An 18,196-nucleotide genomic window follows, 5' to 3' on the forward strand; every position below is an offset into this window, starting at 1 on the left:
CAAATTATTAATACATGCAACAACTTGGATAAATTTTGAGGGAACTATGCTGAGTGAAAAATGCCAATCCCAGATGATTAAGTACTGTATAATTCCATTTATATAACATTCTTGAAATGACAACGTTGTAGAAATGGAGACTAGATGTGGTTGCCCAGTTAGTGATGGAGGTGAAGGGAAACAGATAGCTATGAAAAGTTAGAGTGAAGGATGCTTGTGATGATGGAAATGTTCTGTATCTTTATTGATGTCAGTATCTGGGTTGTGATATTGTACTTTAGTTTTGCAAGATGTTACCATTGAAGGAAACTCAGTAGGGGGGACATGGAATTACTCTATTAACTCCTTACAAGTGTACATGAATTGATAATTATCTCAAAATTTAAAATTTAATTTTCAAAACCTTGATTTTATTTTTACTATTTATTTATTTATTTGCTTTTTTAGAGCCAAACCCATGGCATATGGAGGTTCCCAGGCTAGGGGTCCAATTGGAGCTACAGCTGCTGGCCTGCCCCACAGCCACAGCAACACAGGATCCCAGCTGCGTCTGAGACCTGTACCACAGCTCACCAGATCCTTAACCCACAAATCCAGGGATTGAACCCTCAACCTCGCTGTTCTTAGATTCATTTCCGCTGTGCCAAGATGGGACATCCTCAAAACCTTGATTTTTAAAAAGGAAAGACAATATCACAGATTTTCTATTACTGTGAAGCCCCAATGATTTTATGGAATGGTAAATTAGATTTGGAAGAAACCTTAACGCCTCTAGTTTAGTGGTTTGTGACCTGTAATCACTGGCCAATAGGGTCCTCAAAGGTTAAGAATAAAGACTTAGAAGCTATTTAAACATTTTAAATTTTAATACTTATTGTGTATTTCTGCCAATAAAACTATACTCCCAACTCCCCCAAATCTTGTTTCTTTTTGCTGCTCTGTGAAATTATTTTACCGTTGGGCGAGGGTGTGTCTAGGAGTCAGTATAACCTATTACCGTGTTATATTAGTATCCAAATATTTCCTGAATTTTTACCTGGAAAAAGTACTGGAGTTGGCATTGTAAGACCATTTTTTGAGTGACATTCTGCTCTTTATTCTATTCTCTGGCCTTGGGCAGGTCAGCTAGCCTATCTAAGCATGTTTCCTAGTCTATAAAATGAGAGTGATTATGTTTGCCATAAACCACTCATAGGGGTATTGAAAAGCTGAAATAAAAAGTATTAAAAGGACCACAAAAAAAGTGCTGCATGTGTGGTGATGAAGCATCAGAGCAGGTGGTTCTTGACAGTGAGCAAATGGCTATTTCTCTTATGCTTACAGGGTGAATTGTTTAGCAGCCTCTTTTCTTCACAAATAGTGCAAATCAACGCTTGGTGGCAAACCATATTAAACTGATCACATATTCTATGTGAAATAAAATATGAACCAAAGAAAAAGCTCCTAGAAATGTTTGTTGCAACATTATTTATATCTGAAAACAATGTAAGTCTCCAAATGAAGGAGAATGGTTAAATAAATTTTAAATCGCCCATAAAATGAAATTATGTAGCTGAATATATATTTATGAAACATTTATAAATATAAATATTAATAAAGAGCTTTTAATGATTTGTTTATGTAATACTATTTCATATATGTAAAAATGTTCAGAAAAAAATTAGGTACAGGTACATAGCAATACCCTGAAATGTCAGTAATTTTCTTCTGAGTGCTAAGACTGTGCATAATTTTTTTCTAAGCTATGTATACATTTATTTTAAAAATTGTCACAGATGCTAAATAAGAGAAGTCTTAGGGAATAAATATAACATTTGGAAAACTTAATTATTTTTAATGTCAACAAGGATGGTATTTTATTTATGTTATGTGTATGTGCATGGATATTTATGGACTGTGCTTTCTAATTTTAGGTGGAATGGACTCATGTAATCCTCATTTATAAGTAGTAAAAAGGATTTTAAGTCTGCAAATGATGAAGAAATAATGGTTTTCTGCAGTAGGTTATTACATGTGGTCTTTGTTCTCTCTGCTTCAGGTGCTGATAGTCTGCAGCACAGGTTTGGCTGGGATAATGCTGCTCAACTACCAGCAAGATTACACAGTATGGGTGCTGCCTCTGATCATCGTCTGCCTCTTTGCTTTCCTAGTCGCTCATTGCTTCCTGTCCATTTATGAAATGGTAGTGGATGTATTATTCTTGTGTTTTGCCATTGATACAAAATACAATGATGGAAGCCCAGGCAGAGAATTTTATATGGATAAAGTGCTGATGGTAAGTACTTCAAATGTCCCCTACTGCTTTAAGAATAAAAATACTAATATAAATATTTATTTGATTCCCATTATTTGCAGCTGAGTAACTCAGAATTAAACCTGTAGCACTCGGAGTTCCCATCATGGCTCAGTGGTTGACAAATCCGACTAGGAACCATGAGGTTGCGGGTTCAGTTCCTGGCCTTGCTTAGTGGGTTAAGGATCCGGCGTTGCCTTGAGCTGTGGTGTAGGTCGCAGACGCGGCTTGGATCTGGCATTGCTGTGGCTGTGGTATAGGCTGGCAACTACAGCTCCGATTAGACCCCCAGCCTGGGAACCTCTATATGCCGCGGAAGCGGCCCCTAGAAAAGGCAAAAAGACAAAAAGACCCAAAAAAACCTGTAGCACTCAGGAATGAGTTTAGGCTTGGCATAATGGGGCCATTTCAAATCCTTCTAGCTAGTGCAGGGTTCCACTAACAGTCCTGCGTTCACACTATTCCATATTGCTCTCCCTGTCTCTGCAGTTAGATGGATTTGAATGGACTTTTTAAGCCCTTGAACTGAAAACATTGGACCACTGATATTCTGTATACCTTTTCCTGAATCAGGACTCAAAGACAAAAAGTCTTATTTCCTAGGTTGTAGGGCCTACCCATATTTCTCCATCCACTACCTTTCCAAATATTTTTTCTGTCAACTCTGTTAAAACTCATTATCCTAAGTATTCCAGGCCAAATTGAAGGCATTTTTTTGTTTGTTTTTTGCTTTTTAGAGCCGCACTTGCAGCATACGGAAGTTCCCAGGCTATGGGTCTAATCGGAGCTATAGCTCCTGGCCTACACCACAGGCACAGCAATGCAGGATCTACACCACAGCTCACAACAATGCCAGAACCTTAACCCACTGAATGAGGCCGAGGATGGAACCTGCATCCTCATGGTTCCTAGCTGGATTCGTTTCCACTGCTCCATGATGGGGACTCCGAAGGTATTTTGTAATGAATACAAATGATCAGATCCATGACTGGTAGATTGTATTGTTTTCCATTAATCAAGATCTGAACCTTTACACAGATATTATATTCAGATTCTTCATAGTTATGTAGCCTCTGCAGTTTCCCTATATTAGAACCTCAATTAAATTTTTTAAAAAATTTAGAAATTATATTAAAATGGTTTAAATACCACTATCAGTGTCAAATACTACCAAATTAAAGATGCTTTTTAATAATGGTACTTTACTGTGAAATATTCCTGTTTTAAGAATGGGTAATAGTGAAGATTAAACATTAGCCATTAAAATAACAAACCATCTTCCAGGAACATGTTTTATTCTATTAAGTCTAAAATAAATATATTAATAAATAATCTAGATGCTTTTTTTTCAATCTCAAAAATTCCAAGTGATTTAACTGACCTAGTTGGTACTTACTGTATTTTTTACTAAGAACATCACCAACTAAATTTTGGATATTTTCATAATGTCTCAATGATAATCCTAACTGGTTATTTTCTTTTTTTTGGCTTTTGCCTTTTTAGGGCAACACCTGCAACATATGGAAGTTCCCAGGCTAGGGGTCCAATCAGAGCTATAGCCACCTGCCTACACCACAGCCACAGCAACGCCAGATCCTTAACCCACTGAGCAAGGCCAGGATCGAACCTGCGTCCTCATGGATACTAATCAGATTCGTTTCTGCTGAGCCACGACAGGAACTCCTCACTGGTTATTTTCCTTTCTTTTTCTTTTCTTTTCTTTTTTTTTTTTTTTGTCTTTTTGCCATTTCTTAGGCCACTCCCGCAGTGTATGGAGGTTCCCAGGCTAGGGGTCAAATTGGAGCCAGTAGCCTCCAGCCTACACCAGAGCCACAGCAACTCAGGATCCAAACCATGTCTGCAACCTACCTACACCACAGCTCACGGTTAACGCCGGATCCTTAATCCACTGAGCAAGGCCAGGGATCGAACTCGCAACCTCATGGTTCCTAGTCGGATTCATTAACCACTGAGCCATGACAGGAACTCCCTAACTGGTTATTTTTGTAATGGAATTTGACTTATGAGTATTGCATCTCTTTTGTGATTAAGGCATTGACAAGGAGTGTTTTTGTTTTTTCAACCATTGATGAAAAGCAGAGTAAAAAATACAGTTTTTCTTATTTTAGTTTTCTCTATAAGAATGATGAGGATATTGAATGGGGAAGTGCTCCATTAATTTTGACAGGATAGAAATGTTTCCTTCAGGGTATCATCCTGTTTAACTACTTTTTTTTTTTTTTTTGTCTTTTTTGTCTTTGTTGTTGTTGTTGTTGTTGCTGCTATTTCTTGGGCCGCTCCCACGGCATATGGAGGTTCCCAGGCTAGGGGTTGAATCAGAGCTGTAGCCACCAGCCTACGCCAGAGCCACAGCAACGCGGGATCCGAGCCGCGTCTGCAACCTACACCACAGCTCACGGCAACGCCGGATCGTTAACCCACTGAGCAAGGGCAGGGACCGAACCCGCAACCTCATGGTTCCTAGTCGGATTCGTTAACCACTGCGCTACGACGGGAACTCCATGTTTAACTACTTCTGACCACTGGTTCTGATTGTTACTCCATGTCTTCCTATTTTATGAAGTAATTTCAAGGCCAGATAGACTTTTTTTTTTTGTTTTGTTTTTACACAGTAGCTTATTTATAGTTTGGTAAAAACAGTTTATTACGCTCAGTAGTATCAATGCTTTCTTTTACCTTCCAGAGTTATTTTATTTTATTTTTTTAAATTTTCACTTATTTTTGGCTGCACCCATGGCATGTGAAAGTTTCCAGGCCAGAGATTGAACCAGGATTCAATGCTGGATCTTTAACCCACTGAGCAACCAAGGAACTCCCTCCAGGGTTATTTTAAAGAGGAGGTTTATAGAGTAAAATGTTTAAATGTCCATTTAACTTTGATATGGAAAAGTAAAACAACAAATAAAACAATATTCTAAGTGTGGGAAAATATTATTTTAAAATAAAACAAATGAAAGGTACTTTCTCTTTCAGATAAAATTAACATTGTCACTTTGAGCTTAAATGGAATTGTCACAAGGAATGGTGGAAAAAAGATTTTATATCAACAGGTTGCAGTCCATCCTTCCAAATTTAGCTGCTCTTATGTGTGTTGCCAACTATTATTTATTATTAAGCCATCTATTTACTGTTATTGAGCCAAACATGTAAATATTCTTTAGAAATCATCTATCCACTGAAGCCTGAAAGGACCCAAGAATTTATGTAATTCTGTCGCTTCTTTGCAGGAGTTTGTGGAAAACAGTAGGAAAGCAATGAAAGAAGCTGGTAAGGGAGGCGTAGCTGATGCCCGAGAGCTAAAACCGATGGTAGGTGGAGATGAGGAGGTGGCTTCCCTCCAAGAATTTCACTTTCACTTCCTCTCTCTCTCTCTCTTCACTGACTGCACTTCTTCAGGAGAAGCTTTTGTGACGTGTATCACTCAGGATGTGCTGCTCTTTCTGTTTGTGTGTTTACCCATCACTTGGATGGCAGAATTCTTGTCACAGCTGAGACCACCTTCTGTAAAAGTAAGCTGAAAGGAACAGTGTTCATGGCGGGGTAGGGGATATTTTTGTCCCTGAGGTAAAGCTGTTTCTATTTTTTCCTTTTTAACTGTCAGTGTTTAGTTTTCATGGACTGAGCATTTGGTTGTGCACTTGAACTGACAGTTTGATACTTGTCATTTTAAGAAGTGATGATAGCAATTCCTTTCAACTTACTGAAATTCACATTCCCTCTTTTTTAAATATTGATTTGTTTATGTGGCTGTCTTTCCCCCTTTGCTGACTTTCTTCTGTTGCCTGGATTGTACTTTTGTTTCTTAAGCTATTTTTCTGTAGCAAACAAGGCTATTTCCATCAACACCCACATTCCCACTCAATAAGACCATCTGGTCTTCTCCAGCCTCTGCTTAATTGTGAGAAAGATAAACCGTCTCTGGTCAGTGATATATATAAATCACTCTACTTTCATTTGAGAAAGAAACTTAAAGTTAATCAGTGTTAAGAGAATCCTGAGTAGCTTTTTCTATAGATAGTCTTACTGCTGTGTAACAACAGATGTCTTTAGTTATATTCGTCTAATTACTGCTATGTTATAAATGTATTGTTCTTAAATAGCATGTTTATTTCAAAATGTTATATAATTGCTTACATCCTTAAATAGTTAATTTAAAATGTCACTTCTAATTGCGTATCATGTCCAAAAAAAGGTGAGGTGAGGACTCTCTTTTCTTCTTTATACATTAATAAATGGTTTGATTTATAAAATTCCAACTTTAGAAAGATAGAGTATAAAACAAGCCCATTTAAGTGTTTAAGAATAAAGGAAATGGGTTCAATTGGCAAGGGGTAGGGCACACTTATGCATATGCAAAATAATTGTATATTCAGCTTACATTAGAGCCCCAACCAAATGTTTAGATATAAACTCTTCCCTGTAACCCCATCCAGTGCCTATTTTGGTATTAACTCTTAATAGCATTGATGATGATAAAATCCAGATGTCATTGTTTCTATTCCCAGGGCACAGGTCACTCTAATCATAGGTGAAAGGATATAGAACGGCCATGTAACTCTTAGTTTTAAGTGTGCATCAGCCAGAACTGGATTGAGTGGGAAAGGGGCACTGATCCCCAGACTCTCCAGTCAGGTTCCTCATCTCCTCCCCCTTCTTTCTGCATCCCTCTTACTTCTCAGAGGCCGAGGGCATGATAGTGAAGATTCTGCCAAAACAGAAGTGGTCTGGAAAAAGGAGGAAAGCTTTCTTTTTGTCAATGCTTTGTTTTCTCAATTGTTCAGAACATAAGGTTCTAAACCTAAAACTTTAAAAGACGTAAAGCCTTAAAATGTAAACCATCCTTTCCCCCCTTTTCTGTCTTTTCAGTGATTGTAGTTTCTATGAAATCCCTTTTTCAGTAATAAGCATTTAAAGGCAGGGAGAAATTTTGGAAGGTTTAGAACTAGCTACTTTGATCATGAATGGCCATCTATTTCTGTATTATTCTTAAAGGAAAGATAGCTGAATTCTGGTAAACCAAAATACAAATATACTTTCTCTTACCTAAAACCCTAATTCACAGGTATTAATACTATGAGAATTGCCTAGGTTATTGTGCCATGCTACCAGAGGCCAAAAATGTAGAAAGTGTTCCCCCCATATTACTTTTAGTTTTAAATTAACGTCCCTTTAACTCAAATAATGCATTATAATCTTTATTCCACTTTTGCTTTTATTTTATGTTGTTCACCAGTTCATTGCTTACGGATTAATGGCAAAGCCCTCTGCTGTCTCCCAAAATACATCTCTTTTGTGCATTGTTCTTCTGGTGCTTTGAACCTTCCTAGCATTTGGTCTCTAAGAATGATGTTTTAAGTGGTTCAGAAACGCTCCATGAGCAAAGTGTGAAATGTTCCTCACAGGGTAGTTAAACTTTTTAAGCCCTCCATTACTCTCATTCTTATCTCTCTTTCTCAATATGCATGATAAGAGTTGACCTCTACTGCTGTCACCTTCTTGTATATGTCCCTAAGAAATTCCCTCCTGAAGTTTGGGGGTTGGTAGAATTTAAAATTATTTGTATTTGCTTGGTTTGATTTACCTGTTATTCCCTTAGAAGAGAGTTCTGTTAGCAGAGCATTGTAACTATTTGGCTGTGTCTGTAGAAACACTGCTATTTTAAGTTCAGTCTTTCTCCTTAATGGGATATTTTAATACAGGGTTTATTTTTAGCCTGTAAAATCACCTTCAGAAAACTAAGGTTTTAAAATTTTCCTTTGACAAGGGATCATTGAACTAAATATAGTTACTTCCAGTTTCCCTTTTAGACATTTTTTGAGAGAGCCTCACTAGTTAAGGAAACTTTGAAGATTTGTGAGGTCTTTCTGTACATCTCAAAGCTATTTGAGAAAAATTTACCCACGGTGATGTAAAGGTTTAAGAAAGAGACATTCTGGCCATCAGGCTGCTGTCATACAGGAAAAACTTACAGAGAAAAGGAAGGAAAAACCTGGGCACTATAGCAACATACACTAGAGACATATTCTCAGCATATCTCAAAGATAACCCAGAAGAAAGTGTGACTTTGAACAGTCACGGGAATTTCAGCCCCAGGAATACAGGTTTGGGGAGAAAGAGTCTCAATCCATTTTGCTTCATTTCTGTTTGTGACTATCTGTGTATTTGTAACATCATTCATGATCTTCCTTTTAATGGAAATTGTCTAAGATGATACTCTGTATGACTTTGTTTTCTAGGCTTCGGGAGCAAGTTCTGCTTGAACCTAGCCGACCGTTATGGAACCCATTGACATTCCAAAACAATATATACACATAACTATGTATTTGTGTGTGTGGGTGTGTGTATATATGTATATGTATGTGTGTATATATATGTATATGTATATACACACACACACATAATCAGCCAAAATCAGAGAAAAGGAACAGGGATTTAATACCTTTTTTATGCTTATTTTTGTCAAACATGTACTCCTTTCATACGGGTGGCTTTTACAAGGCAACTGCCGTCATTTAATGTTTTCAATTGTAATTGTCTTAATGGAAATGTTAAATTCATATATGATTAACATTTTTAATAACTTAGAGGAGATTTTAACTTTAGTTATTTAAATTAGGTAAAATTATTGTACCGAAATCTCTGTCTAAAGTTTATTCAGGGGTGATTTCCCTGATGTGTGCATAAAATCAAGACCTTATTTTACTGAGGCATAAGTCCTAGCGGGATGAGACTAGGCATATGCTTTCAGGGAAATAAGGAATTACTCCAGTCAGTTTTCCCCAATCAAAGAAGCCATGTCATTTTCCTTTTAAAAACATACAAGTGGACCCAATGTGGGAATTTTCATAATAGCTCATGCATCTGTCAGCCAACATTAAAAAGTAACCAACTCCTCAGGTATTTGTAGTTTACCCTAATGCTTCTATAAGAAAGTAGGTAAAAAAGAAAAGGGTAGATAATCTTTCTTATGCAAACTTTTTTCTTATATTTTGTCTTTCTTTCATTTTTGATGTTAGTAGCATCCTTCACACATTTGTGTGCCTGATTTGAAAGGAGGCTGGGGCACCCAGCGAGTTTAGCCTTTAAGTTTCTGTGTATTGGTTTGTAGACTAAGTAATGCTGGGAGGAAGTAAAAAGGGAGAGAAACATGGAACACACAGCATTGAAAATTCCGGTGCTTGGGCTTCTGCTTCATAGGAACTTCAGTGGCTTAGGGCTACATGGCCATTTTATTCAAACGCTTGCTATAAAATCTGAAAACATACTGGCAGGTGCTCCTCTCCTTGGCAATTCATTTCGTATCCAAAATCCTACAGTGTTTAACTGAAGAATTGGTTAGTGTTTCAATCCTCAAGTGTTGAACGTTCTTTGTCTTTAGGGCTGGGTTTTGGGTTTTGGGGGGTTTTTTAATTCCTGAAGCTTACCAGATATGAATGGCTAATATTCCATTGTTCTGCTTATTGTAATGGTGAATGCTTTAAGAAAAAAAAAAGTGTAATTTGCTAAGAATAATTCATGATCTGTTTATGCGATAACTCCTTTTTGTTACAATTTTTTTAAAAAAAGCTATTTTTGTTAATGTAAAGTAAATATTTCAGAGCAGATTTTTTAAACTTATTGCACTAAATACAGGCTCTGTACAAAAAAAAAAAAAAAAAAAAAAAAAAGCCTCAGCATTTTATCATTCCATGGAAGGACAATCTTTTGAAAGAAAGCATTGCCTCCTACCAGAATTAGACAGTGAATTAGACCGGCATTATGGAAATGCATACAGTTAATGTCACTAGGGCTTAATAAGCAGCTGTTTGCTAATGTGCTTCCTTTCAAAGGGTTGGACCTTTAAATTGCTGCAAAAGGTAAATTGTATTTTTTTTTAAGTATCCGTGTTCTTTAGCTAGGCTAAAATTTGCTAAATGCCTCGGTTTCTTTTCAAAGCTCATGTAATATTTCTGATTTTTCAGAATATTTGCAATAAGAGTCTGGATTTTTTTTTTTTTTAAGAAATAAATAAGAGCTCATGTCTTGGCAAGATCTCAGAAAACAACATTGTAAGAGTAGCTGTTTTGAAACAATAATTCTCCAGAAGTTAACATCTAACATCTGATGTTCTAAACAGTATCACTTTTAAATCGTTTGAGATGGCATAAATATAATTATGTTAACTAACAATTGTCCAAATAGGTGAGAGAGCAAATCATGTAAGAAAATTCAGAATACCTTTGATTTCATAGCCACACAGATTTTGGACATCCCAAGAGACATTGGGAACTAAATTTAGGGTTGGCAAAAGTCTGGAAGATGGGTATCAAAAGAGAAGACATTCCGGGAGCTAGTTCTTTTGGGAGGTATCCCTCCAAAGTGACCTGATGGAAGTCTTGAATTTGGAAATTAGGTTCTACTCACTTGGACATCCCAGCACCACGGACTCTTGCCGCTCCCTGTTCCATATGCTCGCAATCTCAGCTATTTGGAAACCACCAGGAATGCTTTCTAATTATCATTTGCAACTAGAACTGTAATCCGAAAGAAATTTTGTATTTTTGTATAACTTGATTGTGTGCCATTTTATATAACAGGTCCTGTTTTACAAATAAATTTTGTTTTACTAACATTGTGTTTAGAAATGTTGGTCTATGTGTAACCATGTCATCTGAGTTCCAAATTAATTGCCAGCTGTTTCCGCTAAGTAAATGTGTGTGCCGTGGAGGTGGCTATATGCAGATGTGCATATATATCACACAGGCACACACAGAGAGATATTTGGTTTATGGAATATCACTCTTTCATGAGCTTCATTCCTTGATTCATCTTAGAGAGGCTCACAGAGGCCTTTCAGCAATATTCGAATGTTTTTGAGGTTATGTTCGGCTGGTCTTGCTGCCACTTTCATTCATCGCGAGTCATTCGTCAGCTAGCTCTGGGCTGCCTTATTGCTCTTCGCTCACTGCCTCCATCTCTGCCCAAGTGAGAAGACTAGATGAAGAACAGAAATTATCTGTGAAATGAGGTTACCTGAATACTTTTATAAACCATTGACTCTGTGTTGTGGTTTTTGTTTTTTTCTGTGGTGGATCTTCAAAACTGTGTTCAGAACTCCTGTCTCCAGAGTTACAGTAAGCGCCCTCTACGGTACATGATGATCACAGTGAGCAGAGGATCTGATGGTGGTTGCCACAAGAAAATTCAAGCTCTGTTGCCCGATTTAGACTTTCTAGGTTCCTGCCACAAGAGTAAGCTCTGCCGTGTGTGATATGGAAGGCAAAAGGTTCTATTTCAGTATAAATCCAAGAGACCCATCTTCTATGGGCGGCTCGCCAGTGTGTTAGGTAAACATTAGGAATTTAGCTAGAGCGCTGAGATTGTATAATCCTTGCACAGATGAGCACAGCTCAAGGCAAGTTTTTCCTTTAAACCATTTAATGCAGTGTTTAATGTTTAAGGGTTTTATCCTATCCTATAGCATAATTAATTCCTAAGTTACTGTAATTTAAGTATCTTAACTATACGTTGGTCCCTAAACTTCTTCCACAGTGGTTAAGGAGGGGGATACTCACTGAGTCTATTTAAATGGTATGCCAGAAATAAGTTTTTCCTTTGTAGAGATGCTTCCTTACTCTTGTTTATTCTTTTTTTCAGTAAAGGGCATTCAGCCCAATACCACTGACCTGGGGGTCTGCTAAGGGCCCCCTTGTCTTCCCGGTTCAGCTTCAAGATTTCATCCTGGTAGGAAGTAGTGCAGAGATAACTCCTTCCATTATCACGGTCTTGAGCTGCTTGAAACCAGAATAGTGCTCCTCCCACCCTCTTCCTTGAAATAGCTGTGGAAATGACAGACCCCCGATATAAGCGAAGCCATATTAGTGCACCCAAGACCCCAACTATTTCCACCATGCACCACTTTTAGCTAATAAAGGCCATCTCAAGAGGTCCCCCGGCTTTCAAAGTAGAATTCTGGGGTCAGTTCCAAAACTAGACCTGCCAGTTATGATAACCTGAACATTTTGTTTTATTTATTTATTTATTTAGGCTGCACCTGCAGCATGTGGAAGTTTCCCAGGCCAGGGATTGAACCTGCGCCATACTTGTGACCTATGCCATAGCTGTGGCTATGTAGGATCCTTATTTCGCTGCACCATAAAGGAATTTCCTATTTTATTTTTGATCAGTAACCTCAGTTGAATTTTTGGAGTTTCCAGTAGCCTTAACATAGTTTCTGAGATGTTTCTTTCAGAAAGGTCTTTGTACGCTTTCCTTTCAATAAGTTCTGTGCTGCTTTTTGACCACTACTTAAAAAAAAAAAAAAAAATCCTCAGAGTCTGGAGGCTTATCAGTGCACCTGACACAGTTGATTTCTGTATTCTTTTCATGTGTTTCATCTGATAGATAAAAGTGCACTATAATGGCTTGCCCAGAGTTGTTAGATGTGGTCTGTGAATATATACGGGAAAATTGTGGGTTCATAAGTAAATGCATAAAGCAGAGCTTTGTGTATTCACAATATAGAGTGACTTTTGTATTGTATATTCACAATGTAGAATGACTTTTGCTTTAAATACATATTCATGCATCTTTATGTACTAAGTAGTACATGTTGGTCCATTTGAAAAATACGCAGTCTTCATATACAGTGGCTACTTTCAGAATTAGCTCATCTTTTTAATGGCACATAGCCCAAACTGTGAAAAAGCTGGGCCCTTGAATGTGCCAAGAGAAAATATAAAACTAGCAAACTTACGAAAAACAAAATTAAAAATCAAACATGTTGTATACACCTAAAATTTTTGAATAGCGCCCTTTCCCCCATTCACATTTCATAAATTTGAGCCAAATTCTTATTCTCCAAGTTTTAACTTGAGCGAAACTTTAATCCAAGTTTTAAATCTTTGAAAATATCTTTCTTATAAAAACATCAATGCTAGGTTTTTTAAACTTGAGAATTCCTGTAGAAAACCTTTCTTTTCTATGGAAATACTCTTCATCTTCTTGATTTTTATATGTGTAAAAAAAGACAAATGATGCTTTTCATTTCAATATCAACATGAACAGCTCTCACTTTTCTAAATTAAGTGAGCAGGATTTAAGTTTGATATTTTCTAAAGGAATTCATTAATAAACTTGTGCAAGACATGAAATTGGTAGGGACCCAAATATTAAGCTATTTTATTCTGTTTTGATACTCAGTCTTACAACCTAAGTGATTTTCTGAGGAAATCTAGACCTGGACTAAACATCATAGACCAGGAAATTCAGAATAATAAAACTTTTAGGTTACCTATGGTCTAGTCAAGATCTAGCTGAGCATGAAAATGTCCTAATTTCCAAATGTTTTAGGAATCTTGAACTTTTATTTGCTAAAACCTGAATTTAATATTTGATATTCAAAAGCAGGTTCTTAATCTTTTAAGGGCAACAAGGGCCCATTTGAGAAACTAATGAAAGCAGTGAACTATCTTTCTCTCTATACCACATAACCTATCTATGAAAATTTAAAATAACAGTAGAATTTCAAGGCCCTTGGACTGCCAGCCTCCAACCCCATCCCCCATGGGGCCTAATGATCACCACTCAGGCTGCTCTAAATTTGGTTTGATAGTGTATTTGGAAATGAAGTCATGCTTAGGCCTCCATTGAAGATACTTTTCAGATCATACTTGCCAACTTTAGACCTAGAATCATTTTTCAAAACTTGACAACTTCAATTTAGTACCAGCTTGGAAAATAGAAACCACAGTAATCTGGAGTTCCCATCATGGCTCAGTGGTTAACGAATCCGACTAGAAACCATGAGGTTGCGGGTTCGATCCCTGGCCTTGCTCAGTGGGTTAGGGATCCAGCGTTGCCATGAGCTGTGGTGTGTAAGTCACAGATGCGGCTCGGATCCCATGTTGCTGTGGCTGTGGTGTAGGCTGACGGCTGCAAGTCCGATTAGACCCCTAGCCTGGGAACCTCCATGTGCCCTGAGAGTGGCCCCAGAAAAGGCAAAAAGACTAAAAAAAAAAAGAAGAAGAAGAGGAAACCACAGTAATCTGAATGAAAAACAGGACAGTCAACACTGAATCTTCAAGACGATAACATTTCTTTCCTTGGAGGTGTGAGGATGTGTGTGTCCAGGGATACATTTTTGTCAAGGCACCAAATTATTTACAAGGAACAAGAAAATCCAAGAAGAAATGAATAGGGAATCCCTGTAATTATCCATCTATCAAAAACACTTGATCCTTTATTACTGTCACTCAGGTAATGATGTCTGTGGCATAGTGTCATCAGTAGGTTACCATCTAAAAATTTATCAGTCAGCATGACCAGGAACATTTCAAGATGATGGCAAATTAGCAAATTCAGTTTAGTCCATAGTTGACAAAAACTGAGTGGAAAGTTGAAGGAGCAGATGCTGGGGGTGAGGGTGGGATTCAAAAGTTGTTCTCCCTGCATAAATCAGGCAGGTGTTTCTTGTTGTTTTGAGTGTTTTCCAGTTACCATCAGAGCAGCCTTGGACCACTGCCAGTGTGACTGTGCATCCTCTTCCCACATTCACCTCACCTTCCTTCTATAGGGAGCATGTGGATTTCTTCACATTTATACCTTACTATTAGGTAAGGGTGCTGCAACTATACGGAGGGTCCTCTGGGCCCTTGAAAAAGTAGGCAAACATTCTCAAAGAATTTGAAGTTGTTTTAAGGTTTGATTCCAGTGGGCCATGACTTATAATCAGGCATCAAATGATTACCTACATTTTCAAGCTGAAGAAAGCAGTAGAGATGCCATATTTGGCTGGTGAAGAAAGTAGAAAGAAAAATCAGCTCCCTTCCCCACCCCACGCCCCCAGAAAAGCCTGATTGAACCTTCCACAATGGCAAAGGGAGAGACCACAGGGGGAGGTTCCCATATTTGGTGGGAAAGAGTAAATCCAGTGTAAGTATCTACATTAAAAAAAAAAAAATTGGGGGGGGGAGTATAGTTGACTTACAGTGTTGTAAGTGTGAGTATCTACCTGTGATAATGTTTTTTGTTATAAAAGTGTATGCCCTCAAGGGAATGTACTGCCTTTGACACATGAATCTGATCCAACCACCCCATCAGCTGGGAAATTATTTGGAATTAGTTATTTTTTGAGGAATATGTGTTAAATCATTCTGCGTGAGTAAAGTAAGCATTGAGAGGAAGTCTTGAGAAATAAATGGGCCCAGGACTGGAATGAACTTCCTGCCAGCATCCTGAGGACCATCCTGCCCCCCCCAGAAAATGTGATCACTTCCTTCAGTTACCACAGTGATCATTTAGGTCGGGATTTTTTTTTTTTTTTTCAAAAAATTGTATTAGGTAATTCACCAGGCTGAAACAATAATAGGACAGCCTTGGGACTGATGATTTGAGACAGAGACTATTGAGTAAATTTCTTGCATCCTCTGGGTTCTAGTAATATGTTCTCAGAACTTCTTTTTGGCTCTCTGGTTTTGGCTAGTTTGGGTTTCCAAATATCACAGCAGGGAAGCTACTTTTCTTCTATTCTGTTGCCTTAGTGCTATTAGATTATGTTGCTTTTGAGGTTCTCGTGATTTCTTCCATCCTAGAAAAGGGTACTGGGGGCTCCATAACATTTCAGCTATACTGTCTCAGAACATTCTTGACCATTGAATGCAATAGATCAGATTCTAATAGGTCTTGTACCCAGTGGAGGAAGTTCAGTGGGTTGTTAGCTGATTTGATTTGTTACAACAAGAAGGGGGGAGAAAAGTGTGGAGGGCACCTAGCAAAATGACAGGGGCTCTGGGAAAACAACCAAAGACAAGAGCATATCTTCTGAAGACCAAAGGTCCAACTTTATTTTTTGGCACAGCCTTTCTGAACTAAGTTCAGAATAGGCTCCTAGAATAAAGCAGCCAAGTTTCAAAGGTCAGTCAATGCGAAGGGACCTGCTATTCATCTCTCAGGCTCTGAGCCTTACATCCAAGGTCAGATCCAGCCCAGTGTACGGGGTGATAGAAAGAGAAAAACCCATCAATGTGTTTCAACTTCTCACTGCTGTATAATCCGGCATGAGAAGTATGTTGTGGTGCCGCATATTTCTCAATCTGATGCCTTTTTTGTCTTTGTTTTTGTTTTGTTTTGCCATTTGCATCCTATTTCATAGTGTCAAAATGAATTTTATACTGGTCCCTGTCTTTGTCCATTACGAACTGTAGGATCACAGTTGAGCCTTCCATGAATTCCCTGCTTCGGGATCTTCTATCTTAGCATGATTTTTCAGTTTTTCCTTGTTACAGTATCACTACACTGTGTTCAGGTGGGGAAACAAACATGTAGGTGCTTGAACATGCCCCACAGACACGGTCGTAGCCCTGTATGTAGTATTTGTGACTGTCATTATTGACACAGTACAGACTTTACAGAGTGTTATACTCTCAGAGGACTTTAAAAATATGTGTATTAAGCAATTAACTTTCTGGAGTTATCAAGTCTTGCTGGGAAATTAACTTCCAAGAGCTCTGAATTGGATGGAATTCCATCCGACGTCAGAGTACAATGAGCCTATATGAAATGGAGCTTTGAAATGTTTTCCTTGTGCAGAAATATGAACTAGAAAAAAAAAGTGCTGATCTAATGCTAAGTTTTCTGTGTACTGACTCAGTTGCCAGAATTATAATGAAAATTGTATTTTAGTCTAACAAATGTATAGAATTTTTTATGTAATAAATAAAATTTTATAGGAAAGAATGTCACTGTCTACTGTGTTGTAACACTTTCCCATGCCCAGGGTGGTGTTGAATAGTGTAGGGGAGGAAAAAGAATTGTCGTTCTCCCCTGCCCCTACACCCAACCCTTCTGAGTTCTTAGCTGTGACTCTGTAATAGAAGGTTAACTAGTGGAAAACACAGATGCTTATTAACATGTATAGCTCATGTATCTGTGGGAGATACGCAGGGGAAAATGATCCTTTAGGTGGCTTAGAATTCAAACGTAAATGACATCTTAATAGGGAAAGGGGAAAGAGGATGGAGGCCTCTTAGGGGAGAGCAAATGATTTTTAGAAAAGATAAATGGGTCCTTAGAAGAATCGATGGGCAGCATGATAGTTTGTGACAAAGTGTGTCTGGGTGTGGTGTTAGTTTCTAGTCTCTTTTCCTGTGATAAGAGTCAATCTCCCTTGGTTAATGACACTTCTGAGGAGATTTATGACATTTTTGTTCTTTTTCAGGATTTGTCTAGGGAGATAAGGAGTGTTCAGAGAATATCTCACCCTGCCTTTGCCGTTTTTCAAGTGCCTACAGTTGAAAATAATCAATGTAATAAAGCGGTGGCGGGGGTCTGGGAGGGTTGTTTGTTTTTGTTTTTGTTTTTGTTTTTTTGAGGTGGCACATCCTAAATTCCTGCAGTTATACTTTGGGGTGGCATATTCTGCTGCTCTGCAATAGAAAGCGATCACGGGCAGCATCTTGTTTTCCAACTGGGTCAGTATGCTGCAGCAAGGGTGCCCTAGAATTTCCCAGTTTTTTCTTTCCAGCATCTCTCAGCATGTTCTAGGATCCTTGAAGCATGAATCATAAATGTACTAAAGAAAATCTAATTTCCAAAGTACAAAGTTCATCCACTGACTGGCCAGGCTTCCTTGCTGGAGTCTGAGTCACTCTGTAAATGCTAAGGTTGCAGCTGAATTCAGTCCTCAGGCAGAATGGGAAAACCTGTTAGGTAAAGTTTACTATGGAAAGCACTCGCCGTGCTTGATGCAGTGCCCTGTACATAACTTGAAGCCTGGATCTGTGCTGTTGGTGAGGTTGTGAAACTGCGGAGTGCCATAATTTAGGCAGTTGTTCTGCCCCCATTAAAATTTGGAAAAATCAATCTTTAAAACAAATCCTTTTTTAAATGATATTGGGGACTGAG

The 18,196-nt window shown here is 38.0% G+C and overlaps 2 protein-coding genes across 5 annotated transcripts in view; both read left to right on the forward strand.

The window, feature by feature from the left end:
* Positions 1-18,196, forward strand: part of TMEM38B (transmembrane protein 38B) — a 774,558-nt gene that overhangs the window by 451,210 nt on the left and 305,152 nt on the right. The window lies entirely within an intron of this gene.
* The window catches only part of SLC44A1 (solute carrier family 44 member 1), a 211,701-nt gene that overhangs the window by 155,111 nt on the left and 38,394 nt on the right, over positions 1-18,196 (forward strand). For 2 of the 4 annotated variants that reach the window (XM_003480567.4, XM_084992357.1), the window contains 3 exons: positions 2,039-2,275; positions 5,542-5,622; positions 8,551-10,923. In XM_003480567.4, coding sequence (XP_003480615.1) covers positions 2,039-2,275; positions 5,542-5,622; positions 8,551-8,574 — 342 coding nt within the window. In that variant the 3' untranslated portion in view covers positions 8,575-10,923. Of the gene's footprint in view, positions 1-2,038; positions 2,276-5,541; positions 5,897-8,550; positions 10,924-18,196 lie in introns of those variants that run through there. The other 2 variants (XM_021067056.2, XM_005660312.4) reach the window with 2 other exon arrangements.

Source organism: Sus scrofa, chromosome 1 (assembly GCF_054392235.1).
Source record: "Sus scrofa isolate SSC_HxYL_T2T_F1_AM1 chromosome 1, Sscrofa_HxYL_maternal_Yorkshire_Landrace_v2.0, whole genome shotgun sequence".
Classification (NCBI taxonomy): Eukaryota; Metazoa; Chordata; class Mammalia; order Artiodactyla; family Suidae; genus Sus; species Sus scrofa.